The sequence below is a fragment of the Sturnus vulgaris genome, chromosome 1 (assembly GCF_052056855.1).
Source record: "Sturnus vulgaris isolate bStuVul1 chromosome 1, bStuVul1.hap1, whole genome shotgun sequence".
Lineage (NCBI taxonomy): Eukaryota > Metazoa > Chordata > Aves > Passeriformes > Sturnidae > Sturnus > Sturnus vulgaris.
The window spans coordinates 13,166,025-13,188,428 of record NC_142243.1 but is presented as its reverse complement, the minus strand read 5'-3'; the positions used below and the strand labels follow the sequence as shown (position 1 = coordinate 13,188,428).

Genomic DNA, 22,404 nt, shown 5'->3' with positions numbered 1-22,404 from the left:
GCGGTTGGTCAGCGCCGCGGCCGTTGCGCCCCGCGGCCGCCCGGCACCGCCGCCCGCGCGCGGCTCCGCCTCCCGTCGCGGCCGCTGGCGCTGGGAGGCCCCACAGACGCCATTTCCTCGGCGCCCCCGCGGCGGCGCGGCTGCATCAGCGCTGACGTGAGGCCGACGTGCGGCTCCGCCCGGCTCGGTCCCCCCCACCCCCTGTGACGGGGGCAGCACGTACAGGGCGGCGGGTGAGTGCGGGAGGGGGCGGGGACACGTGTGCGCGCAGCCCGACCCCCCGCGGGCCGGGAGCGGGGCAGCGCGGGGGGCAGCGGGCGGCGCGGCGGGCAGGGCAGGCACGGGCAGGGCAGGCGGGGGGCGCTGTGCCGCGCTTGGCTCAGCCCCGCCGCGGGAGCGCGCAGAGGCGGCGGGGACGCGTCCTTGTCGGCAGCCGGGAGCGCGCAGGACTCAGGGACGGCCGCGCAGAGCCCGCACGGCGCTGTGGGGCGGCCCCGAGGCGGCTCCGCATCCCGGGAATTCCGGAAGGGCTCCGGTGCCGCCCGGGAGCCATGGCGCTCGCCGAGCTCCGGCAGGCGGTGGCTCCAGCCCTTGCTTGGGGCACCGGCTCGGCTCTCCCGGCGTTGCGGCTCGGAGCGCGGGCAGAGCGGCCCGGACGGCCCGTCCTGGGGTCTCCGCGGGGCTGCCCCGGCCTAGGGGAACGGGGGTGCCCGGTGACGTTTGCCCCTTAGTCCGTTACTCCCGGTTATACTCTGGCCCGCAGGGCTTTTGGAGCTGGGTCAGAACAAGTGGGCAGGGATCACAGTCGGCTTTGTGAGTCCGAAGTCTTGCTTAAAACTTTGAACGTTTTGTGTGCATCCCCCAGTGCTGTGATAACATCGCTTTAGGTGCTGAGTGCAGCCGCGTTAAGTGGTTCCGCGGGGAGCGATGCTTGGCTGATCCTCTGGCCTGCCCAGGGACCGTGTGTCCTCTGCGCTGCCTTGGCAGGATGGGTGAGGTGGCAGGTGCCGAGTGGCCAGGCAGCGTTGCCTGTGCACGTTGGGGTTTTAGGCTTTTAGGGTTTAGCTGAGATGTTCTGGGAAAAAATAGGGAAATACCGAGAGTGGAGGAGGCACAAGAAGCTTAGTGATGAAGCTTCTGGTGATGCTGAAAACTGAGTTTACACTTTCAAAATCGGGTCTGTTCTGCTTTTGCACATTTTACTTGACTGAATTCTGTGACCACCTTATTAGCTGGTGTCCTTCACCTTTGGGGTGGTAAAGCAGTTATTACAGAGTTCATAATTGAAAACACAGTGCTCTCCTGAAGCGAGTGCATTCTGAGAGTTCTCACATTCACTGCGGGGTCATCAGAAAATGCAAAACAGCTGTTTGTAAATTCGCATTCTTGCTTTCTAGTAACTCCCCTGTGAGTAAAAGCCTGCAAAGAAATTTGGAGTAAGGGCTGAAACGTAGTTTTTAGCCCCTTACGATTGATTTCCTTTGTATCAAACTCTGTAAGCAGTCCCTGATGTATAAAGGATGGTTGAAATAAAAAGTTGTTTTTTAAAATGTCTCTGGGTATTTATTTAGACAGTCACACACTTTTCCAGTTATGCAAAATACTGTAGCAATCTGGTTTTGCAGCATAATTTCACCAATAGTCATTAAATATTATATTAATATGCAGTGATGTAAAACAAACAGCAGTATTGGAAGGAGTGAAAGGATTTCTTGTGCTCTTTATTGCAAAATAACATGTCTTCATAGGGATGCTGTCCATCATCTCTTACCTTTGGGAAAAAATCCTAAAATTTCACACCTTTAGCTGTAAATTACTTCAAATTTTCTAGGAAAAATTTTCTGTTTTCCTCTAGCTGATTCCATCTGTCGGATTTCTCCTGTCAGGGATGGTTCATCTGATCACAGTTGAAGAGGCTTTTGATGTGCACTGTATGCATCATCTTAATCAGTGTTTATCTGCTACTGACCTGCTGTCCATTAGTCTCAGTGACTACAGTAAACATGTGCTTATATATTTTGAAATGTTGCTAGTTTGATAACAGTTAAACTTCCTGCTAGATCCTGAAGATCTCTTTGCAGTGTTGTAGGAAGAAGCAGGTATCTTTGCTTATATTACGGAAAACCATTTTGTCCCCTTTTTATGTGAGTGCAGAGGTGTAACTTGTTTACTAATTTCAAAGTCCAGACTAATATTTAAAATTATTGTTCAGTCTTTGTAAGCAACTAAGATAAAAAGTATAAGAAATAAATGTATTAATACTGAGTATAAGACTAAAACTTGTATATAGTTAGTCTTACAATGAAGAAAAACATTGTTATTTTAAACAGGACCCAAGGTCACCTACTTTAAACTATTTGCTTAGTTTTCCTTTAAAAACGGAAGGTAATTTAAACTTTTAAGTATGATGTGTACTGCTACTGATAGACTTTTACAAAGGATTTTAAGGGCTTGGAGGAGAATTCTGTTTTTCTTTCTTGGAAACTTAAAAGCAATGAATATGTTAGAATTTGCTTGCAATGCAGATTGAGTGTGGTATGTGTAGAAACTTTTCTGGATTTGATTGGTAATGGCTTCATGCTACAGTCTGTGTACTCAGTATTTTTTCTGTGTATTTATTGAAAAGTTTGATGTATACATGTTGACATGAATGTAGTACAGGAAAGAAAAACCCTGTACAATTCAGGTTATAAGAGTGCTCTGAAGGCAGTGACAACCTAGTCTGAAATTCAGGAGTTCCTTGGCATGCCTGGTCTTGAGCTGTGTACAAGCCCACATGAGCTGGCACAGGCACCTGTGCTGACCCTGTGGGCTCAAATGACTGCAGCTGACCTGCTCCTGCCAGTTCAGGGATCCCATGGTTGTGCCTATCAGATTCCTAATCTTGAACATGTCTGAATTGTGATACTGATGTGCTACAGTTTATCTTAAGTCATCTTTCTCACTGAAGTTTTATGTCAAGATAGCACGTGTATCTTTAAAAATTACTCGTATATCTTATCATTTTTATTTTGGTTTTTTTTTAGGCTGTGATTGGATCTTTGTATTTGGATGTTGTTTTAAGTCAAGTCACTATTTGGTCACAGAGGCTGTCAAAAAGAAGCAGGTTTGAGCTTACCTAGGAAAAGTATTTTGCTATGTTTCAGAGAAGTGATTGCATTTTATGGTAGTCAGATTTTCAGACTTTACTCCACCCTGCTAAAGTTTTCAGTTAAGCAATAATTTGTATTAAGAGTCAGAATACACACAATTATAGTTGGAAAATCTATATAAATTCTAGAGTTTTCCACGTATATCATAAATCTAAATTGTTTGGCACTCCACTGACATGTATAGTTCTTGCTGTTTAATTAATTTAATTTAGGTTAAATATTAATAAAAAAAACCACACCTCTCTCTGTACTGCATTTTGCAAAATACGAGGAATAACTTTGTTAGATTTTCTGCTGCACTGATGCTCTTTTTGTAGCTTTTTTGCTAACTTAGTGCAGCACTGCAGGTGAAAAGTCTTGGGGAGAAAAATCCTGATAAAATAGTAGAAAGAAATACCTTTTTATACTGTTCTGCAATCAGTGAACAATTAAGCTAAAAAGTAAGAACTCATTTTTTTCCCAGATAAAAAATGGCTCTTTATGGGTAAAATTTCTGTGATATGCATTCAGTGGGAATAAAACTACTTGGGGTTTTTTGTTTGGTTTTGCTTTTTGCTTTTTTTTCAACAGTAGGTTTTCTGTGACAGATGGCTCTGGATACAAAAATACTTCAGGGCCTTCATAAAGTAAATTAATTCTCACTGTATTCCCATCTTTAGGAAGAGATTACAATGAATATGTTGCCAGTACCTATGCATTATTTAATCTTCCTTGGTGTGTGAGCTATTCTGAAGCTTATTCTTACATGAACCACATGGACCTTTCGTATTTGAGACTCTATGGGTGGCCCTAGTTTACAAAGGAAGAACTTTTTTTTTCCTAGTTATTATTGTGCATATATGAAACCAGAATAGTTTAATCAGGTAAGGTCTTCTTATAGAAAATTATGGTGAAAAGCTTGGTGAAAACGTTTTCCCCAGAGCTGTTAGACTTTGGTGAATTTCAGTAGACATTTAATTAGATTGTATCTAAAGAAAATGGTAATTGGTGGTAACTAGTGAGACAAAAATATAGAAAGATTTTAGCTGTAAAATAGATCCCTATGATTCTAATCTGAATTGATACTGACATAGGGTACATAACTTTTCTGAGCAGAAATATTCATGTTAACCCATAAAATGGTGAATGGTGAATGAAATGGTGAATTGTTTTCCACCTTGGCTACCATTAGTTATGCTACTGTTAAGTCTGGTCAGTAGAGTACCATTGGAGGCATATAAGCTAGAAGTATGCTTCTCTGAATCATTTGAATGGGTATCTTTTCATATTTCCATGCCTTTATTTTGGGCAAAATTTTGATTTTTAAAAAATGAATAAAATTTATTCTCTTCAAAGATTATGGAGTGTTCTGTAAAATAATGCCACAAAAGGAGTTTGGTTTACATTTAATTTGATTTAATGTAGTTAACTTATAACATGTGGGACTAAATTCCAGAGCCTCAGAGTCAGGTGGGTAGCAGTCTTTGCCTGCCTCTTGCATCTCTCAGTGTAAGTCCTGAGAAGAAACCAGAGTAACTATCAGCCAGTTGAAATAGTTGAACTTTGGCTTCAGTCAGGCTTGGCATCCCCGGTTACAGAAACTGAACCTGGGGAACAGAGATTTGCGGCCTCTTAAATATCTCAACTAATATTATGTCTTCCTTTTGCGGCTGTTAATTGATTGTGTAAGTAGGGTGTAGGTGGGAACGTGCCTGCAGGGCATCCTGCCTGCCTCTGCCTGACCCTATCCTGTCTCTTCTCTGTTTGTAAACTGACCAGTTGCCATGGCAATGTTTGACATCACCTGTTCAATGTTGCACCTTCAGTGCAGGGTTTGGTAGGAGAGAAAGGGAGCCGAAGAGATCCAAGCTCTTGTTTTAAAACTCACACCTTCCGTTATGACTAAGTGTGCCAAGAAATATCGAAAAGGAGCTGTCAGGTAATTGTATTTTTATATAGCAGATTTGGAAGTTTTCTCTATGAAGTTTAAACTCTTAGTTTGAATTGAGGGTCAGCAAGTTGCTTATTTTTCGATGAAATCTACCCTACTTTTAAATTTGTAAAGTGAGAAGAATTGTTGTGGCTCTCGAGCCATGAGTAGGTTACAGACAATTCAAGCATAGGTGCCAGCAGGGAATAGGCATCTTGGAAGGTTCAAGAAGGCTGTGGCAGCCCAAGAGGCTGAAGGGACCTTCTGTAGGCAGCATTGCATGGGACCCTGGGACTCTGCTTGTCCCTCCCCCCTGAGAGCCATCTCCAGAACTGCCCCTCCCTGCAGCTTTTTAAAATACTTGTTTTAGAGCTCTTGGCTATATGAGTGAATATTTTAATACAGGAGAATGAAGAAATGACTTCAGTTTGACAGAAACATTTATTTTCTGTCTGCTCCAAATATAAAATAGTTTGGAATTACTCTCCCTAGTTGCCTGATATACCTCGCTGTATTGAGTTATTTAAATGTGTATATACTTATTTTTAGACTGATGACCATGGAAATGGTTGAACAGGATGACAATGCAGTGGATTCTGTGACAGAGAGAAGTGCTGGTCACCTTCAGAATCAGCCAGGCCAAAGTCAGATTTCCTCAGGATCTGAGGTAAGTTGAAATGTGGAAAGATGAGAAGAATCAATGAAGAGATATTCAGAGCTGCTATGATTTTTAAACTATCAGTTTGTATGTTATTCTCATGTTTGATAAGGCTTGGTATTAAATAGGAAAAATATAGCAAAGGTATACTGGAAACTATGCCTTCAGTAGTTAACAAAGGACTAATACAACATCAGGTCTGTTAAAAGGTAACGTTTTCAGGAGCCCTTTGAGACAAGAGTGATGGGTTTTTTTCCTTTCACTTTCACAGAGTGATTGTTACAGAGATGGGATACAGTCTTAAAGAATTGAGGTGGCTACAAGATCAAACATATCTAAACCATTTGTATATTTTGAAGGTGTGTTGTATAACAAAAATGAAAACATGAATAAAAATAACCATGGTTCTCTCATAGTTCCAGTTTTTGTACAGAATGTATTTCATCTAATCGCAGGTACATTTTTAATGTGTTTTCAACCCTGTGTATCTAATGACAATGTCTGGACTTTTAAAAAGCATTCTTCACATGTTTTCTATGGTTGCTCTACCTGGATTATTCTTTGGTAGTTATTGGATAAAACATTATATAGTAACAATTCTCAGGCATTTAAAATACGTACTGAAAAATTTGGCACTTGATAGAAATAGTGCTCCTGACAGTATTAAGATTTATAGCTTCAGAAAAGTGTATGGACCTTAAAAAGATCTTCAAAAGCCCTTTGTTAAATAAAAGAACTGATTTTAAAAAATGTCTTACAGAATTTTTTCATCATTGGAAGTTTGAAGTTATTTGCTAAGATTTGATGCCATGTATTTGGTATGTTAGATACTTGATTTACATTATAGATATATTTTTAAAACTGAAAGCAGCTGCTTTTTTTTGTCAGATCTTCAGACACAAAATAGATTGCAAAATATTTATCAACCTTTTTTGTTGGTTTTCATACATGCAGCATGGGGAATATTGCTGGTTCAGCTTTTTCTTTTTTTTCTTTAAAATTTTATTTGGTTTGCTCTGTTGATGTCATCTCCTCATTTCTTCTTTAGTAGTTCTGTTCAAATTTTCTGTTTGAACTTCATAGGATGATTGATGTGTAAAATCTATTGGCTTGTGCCATAGTCTCTGGAGAAGACAGCTGTGAATTCTGTCACTTGGGATTTTTAATGTTGATCTAGAGACAAAGGTGGCACTAATGCTGTAGGAGAGTTTTTGCACTCCTATGTTGTGCAGTATATAACGCTTTTTATGTTCGTTTGCATTTAATGCTTGAGTTTTGTGTGTGAAGGTTCAGCTGTACTGGGTATGGGTCTCATACTTTCCAGTTAAAATGAATAACCTTGAAGTATTGATGAACCTCCTTCGATTAACATTAAACCAAAACATGTACCTCAGTTTGAAGGCTGAGGGTAAGACTCCGGAGTCGGCATCTGGAGTCCCTTTCCTTGGTCAGCTGGCTCAGACGGCTGTCCCGGAGCTGTGAGAGCTGCTCGCCGCAGGGAGCTGGCGCTGCCATCCGTGTCCTGGGCTCCGGACACGCGGGCTTGCTGCTGTTGTCCCGCTCCCAGGGCTCCGGGAGCTCCGGGCCTGTGCCCGTCTCCTCAGCCGCTGCCTCCTGGGGCCCGCAGCCCTCACACACCCTCTGAGCCCTCAGACTGCTCTGCCACAGCATTTGTTGTGGAAAAACTGCCCAGACAGAACACTTGTTGCCGACAAGCCTTGTTGAGACGCTCCTTTGGATTAAGATGAGTAGGATTTTCTTAGCCTGTGTTCCTACCTGGCTGGCTTGGAAGGTGAGGCGCTTTGTCATGGAAAGTTGGGCCTGGCTCTTGAGGGGCTAAAGCCCACTGGAGGCCCCTGTATGGGACATGTGACTGCTTTTGTGTTGGTCCAGGTGAGAAATTTGTGTGTTTCTGAGGAGTTTGTGGCTGTGCTGCTGCTCCGGTGCCTGTGTATTTTGACTGTTCTGGAGGAGCACAGATCCCTTCTCCCAGTTTGACCTGTAGAGGAGTGCAGTTAAGAGAAGACAACCACTACAAGTGTCTGAAATATCTTCTGCCAGCTTCCAGTCATCTCTCCTCCTAATTATTTTGTAAATAAGCAGAAGTGGGAGAAAAGAAAGACTTGATTCTTACTGAGAACTAAAATGCCTGGTCAATGAGGACTCCTTTTCAGATATCTCCAATGAACTGGGGAGACGGCGGCTTTTTTGTGTTTTTTTCCTAGGGAAATATTTGTTCAACCTTAGTTTTGGTCAGTCAGAAGTAAAATATTTTAATACACTGTCTTTTAATTTGTGGTTTTCTGTGTATTTTCAAATAATTAATTGTAGAAGGGTCAAGCTTGGGAGGAGCCTTTTAAAATTATCTAGTCTGACCTGCCTATGCAAGCAGGGTCAACCAGAACAGGGTTGTGGATATCTCCAAGGATGGAGTCTCTAGAACCTCTCTGGGCATCTGTACCAGCAGGTGACTGCCATTCCAATAAGTGGAGTTTTTATGTCCAGATGGAATGTAATGGTTTTTAATGTGCTTGATATTTAATTGAATTATGACTTTGGCCAGGGAGTGACTAGCAAAATGCTGAGGGATACAACTACGTAGGAGGTGGGCACCTTTTTTTTTTTTTTTCTTCTTGGGGGAGCAGCTGATTTATTTTCCCCTCTTCTGTAGGATTTTTAAAGAAATACCTGCTATTTAGTTTTAAAAGGATGGACCAGGTACTCCATAAGATGATAATTTCTAGAGGGCAGAGATTGTTTTGTGCTGAAGTATTTTTAATGTCTCCCCTGTTGGGAGGGAGAGGAGACATTAAGAATGTGTGGGCTGGAGCACTATGGTGTGATGGGATAACCTCCAATGCTAAGAAGGACCTATTATACACTATTTGTAAAGAAAAAATAGTGTTTGCATTTTTTTCTTAGCTTGTGTCATAGATACGGCTATATTCTCCTGCAATTTTTTGGTGCTAAAAGTAAAATTACTTTTTCTACTAAAGCAAAAATTAGTAAATTTGAAACTAGCAAAGACGGGATGCACTTTTTGTCCATTAAATGGTTATTTTCTTAATCAAGTGCCCTACTATAGAATCAGTTTATAGGTGCATTTCTTGCATCTGTCACTTTTAGCCAATTGATGAATTGACATGGTAATATTTTTGTGATCCAGCCATCAGAATAAATGGATAAGAAAGTAAAATTATTAGTGGCTGTCTTTAGAAGCTGTTGAAAATGTGCAGAACACCTGTACAAAAGCTTAATGTCTTTGAGGGAAGAGGAGAGGTGCGAGATGGCAAATTTCTCAACCTGTTTTAAGATAAGTTCCATGGGTTGTCTCACATGCATAGGTCATCTGTTGCTGTATATAGAGCTGTACTTAAAAGGAAGTTAATTTGTATTGGAATATTCTGATAGTGTTAATGATAGTCAAACTTGCATCTTGGAAGACTTATATCTGCAATGGTGTTCAAAGAGAAATTAGATATTTCTTTTGCAGGATTTCCAGAAGCCGTGCTGTGCTCTATGTTGCTCTGTGCTCAGTTACACAAAATGTAACAGTGTTTAACCTTTCTCAGATTTGATAAAAACCCTTTCAGTTGTGTTTTCTATTTTCTTTAATCCTACATCTTGATGGATTCCTCTTTGGTTCACTTTCTGTTAACCTTGTCATGTTGTCTGTCAGTAGGGCTATCTGCTGACCTTGTCTGAGATACCATCTGTTGACCTTTTGATGGTGGCCCTGAATTAGACATATGTCAGAATTTACAATATGAGAACTGCTGTCAGAGAGCATAGGGAGATTTTCAGAGTCTGGAGTGCACAGCTATTGCAAGCTGGGGCTGTTCAAGTTTAGCACTTAGAGGGGGTTGTCCTTGTGGGCTCTTGACATCAAACAGTGTTAAATCTTGCTCCCTAGAGTTTGAGACCAATAGGAGTTTGCTAGGATGTTTTAAGTAAGGCTCTAAAATGGTCTGCCAAATGCAAATGCTGGCCATTTTGCAAAGTTGATGTTAGAGGATTATAAATGTGCTGCTGTGTCACCATTTTGTACTTCCTTGAAGTGTATGGTGGCACCAAATATCTGGAGTCAGCCTAACCTTATTTTTCTTAAAAGTAGGTGCTTCTGCTTTGGCAGTAGCTTTGGAATTGATCAAACCATCTGTCTCCGACTTTTCCTCATGGAGGCTACTGGGTGCCCAAGTGTGGCAGGTCCTTTGTTCGTTTGTTAGGTGAATCCAGTGTGGATTTGCCTTGACTTTTCCAGAATTAATTTTCACTTCACTTCTAGAGTCCTTGTAGTATTTAGAGTCTACAGCAGGGGCAGAAATCAAATAGGCCTGTGTCCTGTGTTCTTCATTTGCCAGTGTTGGAGGTATGAGGGGTTGAATGTGAAGGTAACCTCTCTAGTACTTAGCAGAGAAAGGATATCTGACATTCACAGGATCCCCAGGATAACTGTTCAGCTATACCATGTATCTTGAAGTCAGATAAATGGTGGGCAGCCTCTTTCTCTGCAAGAGAGTGTGTCTCAGTAGGAAGGTTGTACCTGATCATTCTTGCTGGCTACTTTTCTCTCCTCATGTAGAAGAGGAAGCACTTACATTTCCAAATACCTGAAATATGGGACCGTACTGCTATTGTGGTTGCATGGTTGATATTTTTTGAAGCTATTGGACATGACTGTTGCATGCCTAGGAGCATAGAACCTGTAGAATGTGCTAAGCTTCCCCTCAGCCTCTGTGTTTCTGGGTTGCTTCTGTGGATTGTTTTCAGTTACTGTGCCAGACAACTGTCCTTGAAGTAATGATGTTAAAGGTAGCACTGCTCATCACTGATGTCAGAAAGAAATTTCTTTGCCAAGTCTGTTTCAGTCAGGATTTATGCATGAAAGCCCAAAAACGTTCTAGTATTTCAGCTGATACAGGAATGTTCAGCTTAAAAACTGTAAAAGGAAATCGGAATGAATATTCTAATAATAATTTCCAATATCTATAAAAGTGATGCAGAATATGAACCTTGAAAATTTTATACTACTACTATCTCCTCTTCCATTAGCATTTACCCCCTTCATTTAATCTCTTATCTGAATTAATGGAAGAAAACAATTTCTCCTGCTATGTTATGTTGTAAACTGTCCAAAAGAGTATTAGCTGAGTGAGGGGTTTTTTGTTTTGGTTTTTTTTTTTTTTTTTTTTTTTTTCCTGTGGGGTTATACTGAATAAGGAGCTTTAAAATGAATGTAGTTTCTTAATCTCAAGTACTGGATTATTTCCTGATTATGTGTGACTGACCCATTGTGTACCCAAAGGAAACTTTTAAACTGTTCACCTTTTACTGTTATGTGGCTGTTGTACTCGAAAGTTCTTTCTGACCCACTGAGTATTGTTGAGAATTGTAGAAGTTGCAATTCTCACAAAGAGAGCAGTAAGTGGAAAGGTTTGGTGAAGCTGCCTTTATAATGTTTTGAAAAGTTAGCGTGCTTTGTAAACATTTAGACTGCTCTGTGATCACTTCTTGAAGCTTGGGTTTAGGGTGTAAGCTTTTCCACAAAATAGATCATAGGCTTCAGATCTTTATGGCTTTCTAGAGCCTAATCTCAAATATCTATTTCTGATAAATTTCTCATAACATTTGTTGAATGGGTTGGGAAGAAGGTTTGTATGTCCAATTTCCCTGTTAGCATTTCATGCCATTTAAGGAACTCATTTCAGGGTTAAAAATGCCCTCAATTGTTCTGTTTTGTGAAAAGCGGTTCGGTTTCCTATAACATTGAACAATTGAATAGTGAATGTTGACAAGATCCTGGCTTTGTTTCCTAGAAACGTTGTTTCTTCGAGGTAATTTGAACCAACGTTAGGACTTTTTGATAGCAGTGCATCTTAATAGTAGTTAAAATTTTTCACTTGCTTCAAGATGGGATTATTTCCTAGGCAAGCAATATCGTATGAATCAGGAATGAAAACTGCATTTATATTTGGATTTAAAAAAACACTTCAGTGAAAATACATAAAAATTACAAAAGTTTCTTTAACTTTTTTTTTTTAAATATTCAGCATTTTTCATGTTTTTCTTCTTACTCTTATCTCATTTTACATTTACTACTCATGCCAGATGCCTTTGGAGCTGAGAACAAAGCTAGGAAGGGAATAATAACAGAGTTTTATATTTGAGTCTGTGTTGAATGTACAGAATATAGAAATAAGACTTTTCAATGCAGTTTAATTGCAAAACACAGTACTTCTTTTTATTATGTGCTTTATGTTTATCATTGTCTTTTCTGAGTTTAGAGATGTTTCCTCACACAAATTGAGATGAATTGTAGTGTTTTCCCTTTGCATCACTATTTGTTTCTGTTAATAGATTTAACAGTAACAGAAGAAATATGGAACTATTTCTTAGCCCACAGGTCTTAAGCTGTTTCTCAACCCCTTCATCCTCAGCACTGAGGGTTGAGAGCCACAGGCTGGGGAAAGCTGTTCTGTGGCTGTGCTAGGCTTAGAAAAGATTCAGCTATTCTTTCTTTTTGTTGTTGTTTTGAAGCACTGATATACTCCAGCTCTCTTTTTCTTGATATATATAATTATATATGTAACAGGAGTGTGTTAAACTAAATCAATTTACAAATCCTTGTATGGTTTTATTTAACTGGGTGACTTTTCACTATCTGAAAAATTCTTATGTCTCTTGAGATATCCATCCAAAAAGCATAACTTCTTACATAATAAGCAGAGCAAAACTAAAGCAGTTCTAGGTTGTTTTTTTTTTTCCTAAGAACATTCTGCCCTTTTTGTTGTGTCAGGGACATTCCACTCCAGTGAATCTGCATTTTTAGGTTTTGTTGTGCTTCTGGGGGTTCTTCCTAACCTTCATGCTAGCAACAGCAGATTTGGTGTGTGATAGCTGAGAGTTGGGGTTTTTTTGTTTTGTTGTTGTTGTTGTTGTTGGTTTTGGTTTGTTTGTTTGTTAGTTTTTTTTTTTCTTTGGTTGAAAAGAAAATACGAAGTCTCTGGAGGGAAAAAATCAAATAATTGCAGTTTAGGCTTAAAACTGTTAGGGTACAGTTTTAAGCTTTCCAGACCATTTGGAATGGTACATGCCAAACTTTAACTAGTAAAACTAATTTATTTTTGTGTGTGATAATTATATACAGCTAAGCTATTTTAGATGTGACAACAAAATCAGTTTGTTTTAGTTATCACTTCTAAAAGCATTTGCTGAAGTCTTAAGGCATCTTACTTAAACATGATGATTATAATTTTTGCAGGTTTCTGTAGCTGCTTCCAGTGCTGGAAGAGGATCTCCAGCTGTAACTCTAGTGCAGTTGCCTTCTGGTCAAACTGTTCATGTCCAGGGTGTCATTCAAGCCACACAGCCCTCAGTCATTCAGTCACCACACATGCAAGCTGTTCAGGTTAGCTTTTTTATTGTTACATTTTCATGAATATTTGGTATCTCATAACTCTTTTCCCAAACCATCTTCAGTTTCTCTTCATTCCAACCAATGCTGCAAGATTTACTCAGATGGCACAGGAAGAGGCAGGGGGAAGGGTGGCAAACATCCAACCAGCAGCAACTCTACAAGCATTGTGTAGCAATTCCTTAATACTTCCTGTTTATCTTATAAGAAGCTGTCTTGGAACTTGTGTCTGAACTTACGCAATAGCAAATTTCTGTCGTAACATGGCCTTACTTCAGTGTGTCCATTTTGTTAAATTCTATGAACATAATATTTCTAATGAGACTATGAACTCAGATATTTTCAAGTATCTCCTATTTTATTATTGGAAAGGGTCTGAACATAGCAGAAGTAAGCATACTGTATCAAGTGGTTCCTTGTTTTTAGACCCTATCAGACCCTGTTAGAGCATCCAGTGTTGCTTGATGTGGATATGTAGATACCAAAAATAGGGGCAGCCTCAAAGCAAACATTTATGTGGCAAATGTTCACGTTTAAAGTTGCTGGAACTGGTAAACAGGGATCAGTGCAAAATGCGTAAGACTTTTCAGAGTTTTTAAAAAGTAGAAAAGGCAAGAGAGAATGTTTTGAAAATTGCTAGGCCTCCCATTGGTGTTTTTCTTGTAGCTAGGAAGGCCTCTGCTCTAGCTGTATTAAAATCTGTTTGGTAAATGTCAACTGATTGCTTTTTGCAGATGCAATTGATTTTTCCCTGTTATGAGGGAAGGATTTTACCTGTGGCTATTGCAACATAAGGAAAAGCCTTGCATTGCTGGTCTTGAGAAGCCATCTTTAATGTTAGAGGCTTCTTAGTAACTTTCTAGTGTATTAAATAAAAAGACATATATGATTTATATTTGAGAAAAAGAATAAAACTGTGATCAGATAAAGAATATTTTATTGTTGAGCAGTAGGTGTAGATGATGGCACCTCAAGGTTTTGAAATCCTACATCACTATTGAAAGAGGTGCAGTAGATGTCAATACTTGATCAAACTTGAAGTCAGAACAGAGTATTCGAATACATTTTTTATTGGAATTCTTTCTAACTGTAATTTTCCTGAGTAACCTTCATTCAATAAGCACATTACTAATTCCCAGTTTCTGTCACTGCTTTTCCTTTAGTCAGTGTAGTTAGGACATAGATACAAAGAGGATTTTTTTCAAAGCTCAGAAGGAGAAGTATCTCAGGAGTCTCTTGCCAGCTGCTGCTGTGTCATCTTAGGGGAGTGGAAGTCAACTATTTGTTGTATTGAGTGAGCTCTGGCTGTCCACCCTTTCCCAAAGGAGTAGAAAAAGGAAAATTTTGTCCCAATACCAGCTAGTTAGTTCCAGGATTTTGCTTTGGTTTCATCTGGATAAGAAAGGGCTTGCTGTAGAAGACTCCATTACAGAGGGTGTTCAGCCCTTCTGTGATCCTTTTCAGTACACTACCCTGCCACCTGGTATTTCCTCCAGATCATTTGGCTTTAACTTGCTATCTTCTCTCTGCCAGATGGTGGAGAACTTGGGAAATTGTATCAGTTTAAAAAAGAAATAAGTATGCTGAAGGTTGATGTTGAAGCTTGCATGACCTCTCCCTGAAACATCTGCCATTTTCAACCGGAAAGTGCTCGAAAGCTTTTCTCATAATGCTGTTGCTTTTTAGATTAAAAAAAACGTTTACAGCATTCCTTATTGTTTTGTTAAATGTTGTTTTATTTGTAGGAAGATTTAAATTGTTATTTGATTTACTGCTTGCTCTCCCCTATAGTGTATCAGGCCTTGGAAAGACTTAACATGAATTTGAAGTTAAATTTCTTCAAATGCAGATTAAGTTGAAATAGGTAAATTTGAAATCTGAATGATGTCCAGTAAAAAAATGACAACGGTTTGTTTGTTAACATTATGGACATGGTTGTTTGCCGTTAGAGTGATCTGAAGTGTTCATTTCTCTCTTTGTTGTGATGAAAATTAAAGCTTTTGCAATTTCTTGCAGAAAATGTTCTCTTCCACATTGTGGTGGTTTGACACTGGCCAAATGCCAGGCACCCACGGAAGCTGTTCACTCACCCCTCCTCTGCTGCAGCTGGGCAGAGGAGAGAAAATTTAACCAAGGGTTCATGAGTTGAGATGAGGACCGGGAGAAAACGCTCCAAGGGCAAAACAGGCTCAACTTAAAGATGTAAAACGAATTTAATACTAAATCAGAGCAGGATAATGAGAAGTAAAATAAGCCCTTAAAAACAATTCTTTTCCCCCAGCCCCTCCTTCCCACTGGCAGTGCAGGGAGACAAAGTGTGGGGGTTTTGGTCAGTTTGTCACCCAGGATTTTCCTCTGCTGCACAGGGAGAGAAGTGGTTCCCCAGTGAGACTGTGGGGTCCCTCCCATGGGAGACAGTTCTCCATTAACTACTCCAGTGTGGCTCCAATGTCTTGAGCAGCAGTCCTCCCAAAACTGCTCACTCTTCCAAGGGGTGAAGTCCTCCAAGGACAGGCTGTTCCAACTTGGGAGCAAGCCCTGTCTCTCCATGGGTCTCCCACTGGATCACAGCCCCCTCTGGCATGGGCACCTCCGCCATGGGCTGGGGATGGATCTCTGTGTCCGCTGTGGATCCCCACGGGCTGCAGATGGATCTCAGCATGATCCATGGATCCCCACAGACTGCAAGGGCACAGCTGCTTCCCCATGGTCATCACCACAGCCTGCAGGGCAATCTTGACTCCAGCGTTTGGAGCATCTTCTCCTCCTTCTTCACTAGCCTTGGTGTCTCCATGTTGTTTCCCTCACATGTTCTCACCTCCTCCTCTTTTCTGGCTAGAATTGAAACTGTGTTTTGATTTGTTTGAAACAAATCAAGCTTTGTTTTGATTCCTTCCTAAATATGTTAACACAGAGGCGTTACCACCATCTTTTATAGGCCCAAGCTTGGCCAGATCCATCCTCAGATCCAAGCAGAATGAAAAATCTGTTTTGAGTTAGGATGCCCAGGCTCTTTCTTGGCTGTGCAATACTACCTTAGTTTATTTAGAAGGATTATGCCAGAGGCTTGAAGGTCGATCCATAAGGAGATTGTTGAAGACATTGGGAGGGAAATGTCTTTCAGGATCTCTCTCTGCTGCTTAGCATTTGTCTCTTCTGCGAAAGGAGGAATACAAACTTCTTGAAGCACCTGTATCTCTGCAGTCAGCTCTGATGTCTGGTTTGGAACTATACATCTATACACATGTAGAAGTAACTCTCACTATCTAGGTGGCAGACATAAAGTTCTAATGCTATTTGTTGCATATTACCCAGCAAAATGAGGCTGCATTAAGTATTTTTATGCAGAAGTGCAATGTGATAAAATTAACAAGTGAAGGGACAATTTTGTTCTGCAATAACCCACAGTTCCTTCAAGGTGCAGTTCTGCAGGTTTGTGTTGAGGTGACCGAGGCCTATAAATTTTCAGGACCTTCCAGACAGTCATTTTCTATTGAGGTCAGTCAGATTTTATTTCTAGTACCAAACACTAGAGGACTGGCAGATGCATTAATTCTAGAATTCTTCCTTGTATTCCCTGAGCTTCCACTGCAGCTGGTTCAAGCACTTGAAGTCTTCTGGTCTCTTACATCATGTTTGTTCAGTGTTAGTTTAACAAAGTGCTTAATCTGAAACTGCAGTCTGGTCTGTCTTCATGTAAAAAGATTTTCACACTGTTTCAATTTGGAAATCTAAATACAGCAATAGTTCTATAATAGAGTAGTTAAAAGAATCCAAGAAAATAATGTGTTTTCCTTGTTCAATAATGACTTTGAGTTTTGTGTAGTAAGATAAGTGCTGGTTGAGAATGTGATTCAGCCCTAGGCCTTAATGTTGTCTGGGGTAATTTCAAGAGACGATGAATATATGAAGATACTAAAGGTCTGAGAAAATTGACTTCTCAGGCATTTCCAAAATTCATACAACATTGCTAAGCAATGTCTTTGTATTTATGAATGTATTAGTAAATCTAATAAACGTGTATATGTAAATAAAGTTATTTTTTAAATAGCTTTGGTGTGGTGTGAAGAAACTTTTATATTGTATACTATTATTTATGGCACATTAACGCATTTTAGATGTTTGACCTCACTTTAAGAGCTAGTTAAATTGTATAATATTTTTATATTTAAAGAAATCTGTTTCCAGTACTTTTTCTAAGTGTCATTCACAAAAAAGTAACCTGGATTACATTGACTTTTTCATTTTTCAAATGGAAGCTGTTATCTGAGTGGCTATGTCTGGGTAACCTCAGAATTTGTGATTTGTGTTGGAAAAAGTAGTCCAAAATCACATGATTAGTGATAAATAAGTCAACAAACTTCCCATATATGAACGTGGAAGGAATTTTAAAAATATTTTACTCTGCTGCTACTTTTTAAAAATTAAGTTATGAATTTCAGGAACTTTGCTATTACAGGTAGCATCGATTGCAGATGAAGCTGCACAATCAGAAGTGATAATTGATTCTCAAAAACGTAGGGAAATACTTTCAAGAAGGCCTTCATACCGGTAAGGACCTTTAATTTTGGTTTTGCTGGTTTAAAGGCAGCTTATTTATTACAGCAAAACTGTCTGATAAAAGTCAGTTACTTGATTTTCTTATGAGTATGAATTACCAAGTACATAAAATTACTTACGTTCTTTTTTTAGAAAAATTTTGAATGAGCTCTCATCAGATGCTCCTGCAATAGCGAAGATTGAAGAAGAAGAGAAGTCAGAAGATGAAGGAACGCCCTCTGGTATTTCTGCAATGGCCATGCCAACCAGCCTGTATCATACTAACACAGGGCAATACCGTATGTTGCAAATGTACTATGTGATGATGCAGAACATACATAGCACAGCTTTGTTTGTAGGAGTTGCATAATGCAACAGGGATGTTTGATTTTGATGAAGAAGAGTAAGGGTTTCTGTATTTTAAGTCATTATTAATTTTTTCTAACATGGGGGTTATAGACTTTTAGTCTCTTTCTTGTAGTATTTGTTGCCTGCTAGATTTAGTCCTTCTAGAGCTTCTATGCATTAAAATGTGGGGGATGAGGCTCAGCTGAAATGAAAAATGTTGACGCTTTTATGTGAATGTTTAATGATACAAATAATTGCAGTTTCAAATTCTTGTGATTTGCTATGTATTAGTACTATTCATTATATGAAATGGCAAGTATAGTTTTTTGAAATGTAAGGTCGGAGTATGAAATTACTTCTAAGTTCAAATTTTCTTTCTTAAAAGAACTGTCTTTTTGTCACCAGTTTTAAGTATCTACATTTTCACCACAGAATTAACCTAAATAATGGTTTCCAACATTTGATACATCATCCAAATGCAAGTTAAAAGTTATATTCACAGATCTATTCCATAGATTTGCTTTTGGATATTTTTATTCCTGTATTTATAGTGGAAGTGTTGCATAACTTAGACCCTGTGGCTTCTTTGGACATAATCAGATAATCAGTTATCAGCTTGGAAAACTTTATAATAACATCTCTTTTTAAAATTATGTATTTTATGAAGCTTCACTTCTACAGTTTGTAGGGGTTTTTCATTTCTTTTCATAAGCAGACACACTAAAGCACAGGTGTTTTTCCTTTGATATAATGACAGGAAGATTGCGTAAGAACTGTTGTGGAGTTTTTTTCCTGAGATGAGAAAACAGAGGAAGTCTATTAAAATGCTGCAGTGGCATATAAAAGAGGATAGAATGGCTCTAGTTGTGTTCTACTCACCTTTAGAATTCTTCAGTTATTTTTAATTTATGTAACTAAACTAATTATTAATGGTGAGAAGATAGAATTTGTTTGTAGTATCTATCCTTTTGGCATAGAAAGTAATTGTGCCCCTAGGCTGCTTTTCTTACCCGTTCTGTAAGCTATAGACATGAATAAATGTTTGCTGTGTGATATCCAGCATCTGAAGTGTTCTTTTCTGTGGAAAAGAATATGGTCCTCCTAAATTACAACTATCCAGTACAGAATCTAGCATGTGTTCTTGTGTTCTAAGAAAAGTTAAATATTTTGCTTCAAATTTTGAATTGTATTTTTGATTTTGCTTAGGTTTAATTAAGAAGACATGTATTTACTATTCAAAGGCTTAAAAAAAGTGTTACAATGTCTGTGTATTACCTAGTGAGCCTGTAAACCTATAGGATTTCTAAGAAATTTTAGAGCTTAGGTTTATCTGGAAAGCCAGAGTTGTACTTTGACTGCAATGTCTTGCAGGAGTTGATTCTTAGGGGCATATATTTTCATTTGAACACACCCATAAACAATAGTGATAGGGAAGTGTTTAAGTGAATGACAAAATTCAAAGGTTTTGCTTTCTTGTTCAATCAGACATTTATTTCCGAAAAGTAAGAAACAGAGAGCATCACTGATAATGTGAGAACAGAATCTACAAAAATTTAATTAAATCTCATGTGTCGTAGTTTAAACTTGGCTATAAGCCAAGTTTGGGAAATTTCTGTTCTTTCCTGCTTTTTCTTTGAGTAAGTTATAGTTTTAGCCTAAAACATGTGCTGTATAATTAAGGTTCTCATCATAATGGGGCATTGCTTCAAAATGCAATGTCAGACTTCATGGACTCTCTTGGTTTTGGCTCAAAAACTTAGTTTTGAGAGTTTTTCTTCTTGGAAATAGATTTTCTTGCTGAATTTATTAGTTCATTAGTTTGATTTTTTTTTTTTAAAGTTCATTTTTGTAAGTTAAAATATCTTTTGTCTCAGCAAAGTCTATGTATTTTAATTCTAGTTAGGCCAGGTGGTAGCAAGGATGGTCATTTCCTTGTAATAAAGGGGGTCTTAATTTGAAACTTGCTGAAGAGAGCTTGACTGTTGATCCCTAGTCTTTACATGTATGAAGCACAGATCTGAAGCATTTCTGAGCCATCTTGTTGGTTGCCTGTGATCCTCAGGAACTGCTCAGCTGAAACCAGGAGCACTGGGTGGGAATGTAGCAACTCCAGTTGATTTTAGTTGCTTTTTCCAGTTGATAGAGTTGATTTTAGACTGATAAGATGCAGAGGGTGACTCCATGTATCTCCTTCATCTTTATGTCTGCTGTCAATAACTCTGTGCTTCTGCCTGTGTGTGCTGTGCCTGAGGATTCCTCTCTCCCTGGCCAGCATGGGTTGCACAGGTTCTCCTGTGCAGGTACCCAGTAGTTGATGCATAAAGCTTGTGCAGTGTCCGAGGCAATGAAGAACTGGCCTTGTGGTGTCACTGGGGCTATCTGTAGTGTGCCTTGGTTTAAAGGAGGTGTTATGTTACTACATTTGCTGTATCATTTTTTTCTCTACTCTTCTTTCTGTTCCTGCAAAGGAAGGGCAGTTTAGTTGAAAAGATCATTTTGAGTGTGTGTTTATGTCTGGATGTCTGGGATGATTCTTTTTGGAAGAACTTGATAAGTAAATTTTTCTGGGAAACAAATGGATTTTTGTCTATTAGCAGCATTCATGGCTGTTCTCTACTTACTTTTCACCAGCCAAAATGGTATGTTACCATGGTTTCCAAATATCTTTTTCCTTGGAGCTTCTTGGCTTTGGCTTATGGAAGCAGACAGACTGACATGACCAGATAAAATGTCTTTGCCAGCTACCTCCATCAACATATGTGTGATCTTTCTGTCAGGGAAATGAGTAGTTTTGCACAAGGTGCTGTCTTATGTAGGAACCTTGTGTTCTCATCTGACTACACACCTTCTCTGTTGGCTGTAGTTCTGTCATGTTGGTTATTTAATGCTGAAAGAAATGGTTCACCTGCAGTAGTGGTCTAATGTGCAAGAGTTGTTCATCCAGTTGGAGTGTGTGAATGAGCCTCCCCATCCCCCTGCCTCCTTGTGCATATCATTATGATCTGCATGAAAAAATGCAGAGGGGATGAAAATTATTAGATCTTTTTCTATCTGTTTGAGTTTCTTGCTGTCCTAGAATAGATTTTAACAATTGGAGAATTAAGAAATCTTTTGGGAAAGACTAAGTTTAGGTCCATTTCCAGTTTTGGAAGGGAAAACATCTACGTTTTTTTTCTGGATTAGAGCTGATGATCATATTCAGAGGGTGGTATTAGTACTGTCCTCACTCCTAGCTGGAAGAGAAGATGCCACTTGCACCCATCTGTCTGCATGACATTCAGCTGTCCAGGAAAGTCCTGTACTCATCATAAAAGGCCCAGTTTTCAGTGGAGCTCCAGCACAACAAAGTGTGTGCAGTGGCTAAGATCAGGACAGTGAATGGGAGGGCAGGCAGTGTGTTGTTCTGGGAATATGGCAGTTACCAGTCCATGAAGGCAGTTACTGGAGTTAATTCACTTTTGTTTATAAAGTACTAGATTGGGATCTGAATGAATAATTGCAGGACAGCTGTGACAGTTATTTACTCAGATTCACTGTGAAGCCAAGAGTTTTGTATCAATCTGTGCTTATGCTTTTTTACTGCTTAGGAAGCCAAACTGACTGGGGTTTATATGGTATGGTTCTGTGATGGTATAGATGTACCATTCCTGATGCTAACTCTGAGAGGCAGAATTTGGCTCTTTCTAACTTCTATGGGAGGTAGAATTGACAAATCTTGTTGCTCTTGTCCTGGACTTTGTGAAGAGTTGAGGATACAATGCTTTACTTTTCTTGCTTCTCTCTCTATTTTGTCCTGCCCTAAAATGGGGCACTTTCTGCTTTGGAGGCCAGACTGAAACATCTTGCACTCTACACCCTGCCACACTCTTCCCCTTCTCCTCAATGCCTTACAGAGGCTGTGTGCAGCACCCAACTAATCCCTATTTTACATACTCCTCATTCCAAGGGCAGGACTGGAGGTCCATGCTGAATCCTGTTTCAGTATTGCAGATAAGGCTCTGAACTTAATTCAGCATGAGAAGAATTCCATGTTTTCCCCAAAAGAAGCTAATTCAGCTGTTGGGATTTGGCAATCTCAGTCTCTTTCAAGTGGTTATATCTGAAGTTGAGCTTTTGAAATAACCTACTATTGTCAAAACACAACATTTGAAATTGTAGCAATCTCTACAATTCACATAAGTATCTAACAGATCCTGTATTGAGATAAGCAGAGCTGAACCTTCAACAATGTCATCAAATACTGTAATCTCACAATGAATTCAGAGGACTTGGCAAGCCTGAAATTTTTTTAATATCTAACTTTTGTAACATCTCAGATCACTTTAAATACAATGTTCACAGTTTAAATATCTTTTGGGGAGAAAGGAGTTTTTACTCCTTGGAG

At 39.4% G+C, this 22,404-nt stretch overlaps 1 protein-coding gene across 20 annotated transcripts in view; it reads left to right on the top strand.

Annotated features, from left to right (window-relative positions):
• The first annotated feature begins 67 nt into the window (after positions 1–67).
• CREM (cAMP responsive element modulator) overlaps positions 68–22,404 on the top strand; it is a 35,090-nt gene continuing 12,753 nt past the window's right edge. For 2 of the 20 annotated variants that reach the window (XM_088159514.1, XM_014892198.2), the window contains exons 1-5: positions 68–233; positions 5,611–5,728; positions 12,981–13,127; positions 17,593–17,684; positions 17,826–17,971. In XM_088159514.1, coding sequence (XP_088015640.1) covers positions 5,615–5,728; positions 12,981–13,127; positions 17,593–17,684; positions 17,826–17,971 — 499 coding nt within the window. In that variant the 5' untranslated portion in view covers positions 68–233; positions 5,611–5,614. Of the gene's footprint in view, positions 234–3,008; positions 3,107–4,918; positions 5,071–5,610; positions 5,729–12,980; positions 13,128–17,592; positions 17,685–17,825; positions 17,972–22,404 lie in introns of those variants that run through there. The other 18 variants (XM_088159607.1, XM_088159602.1, XM_088159526.1 and 15 more) reach the window with 17 other exon arrangements.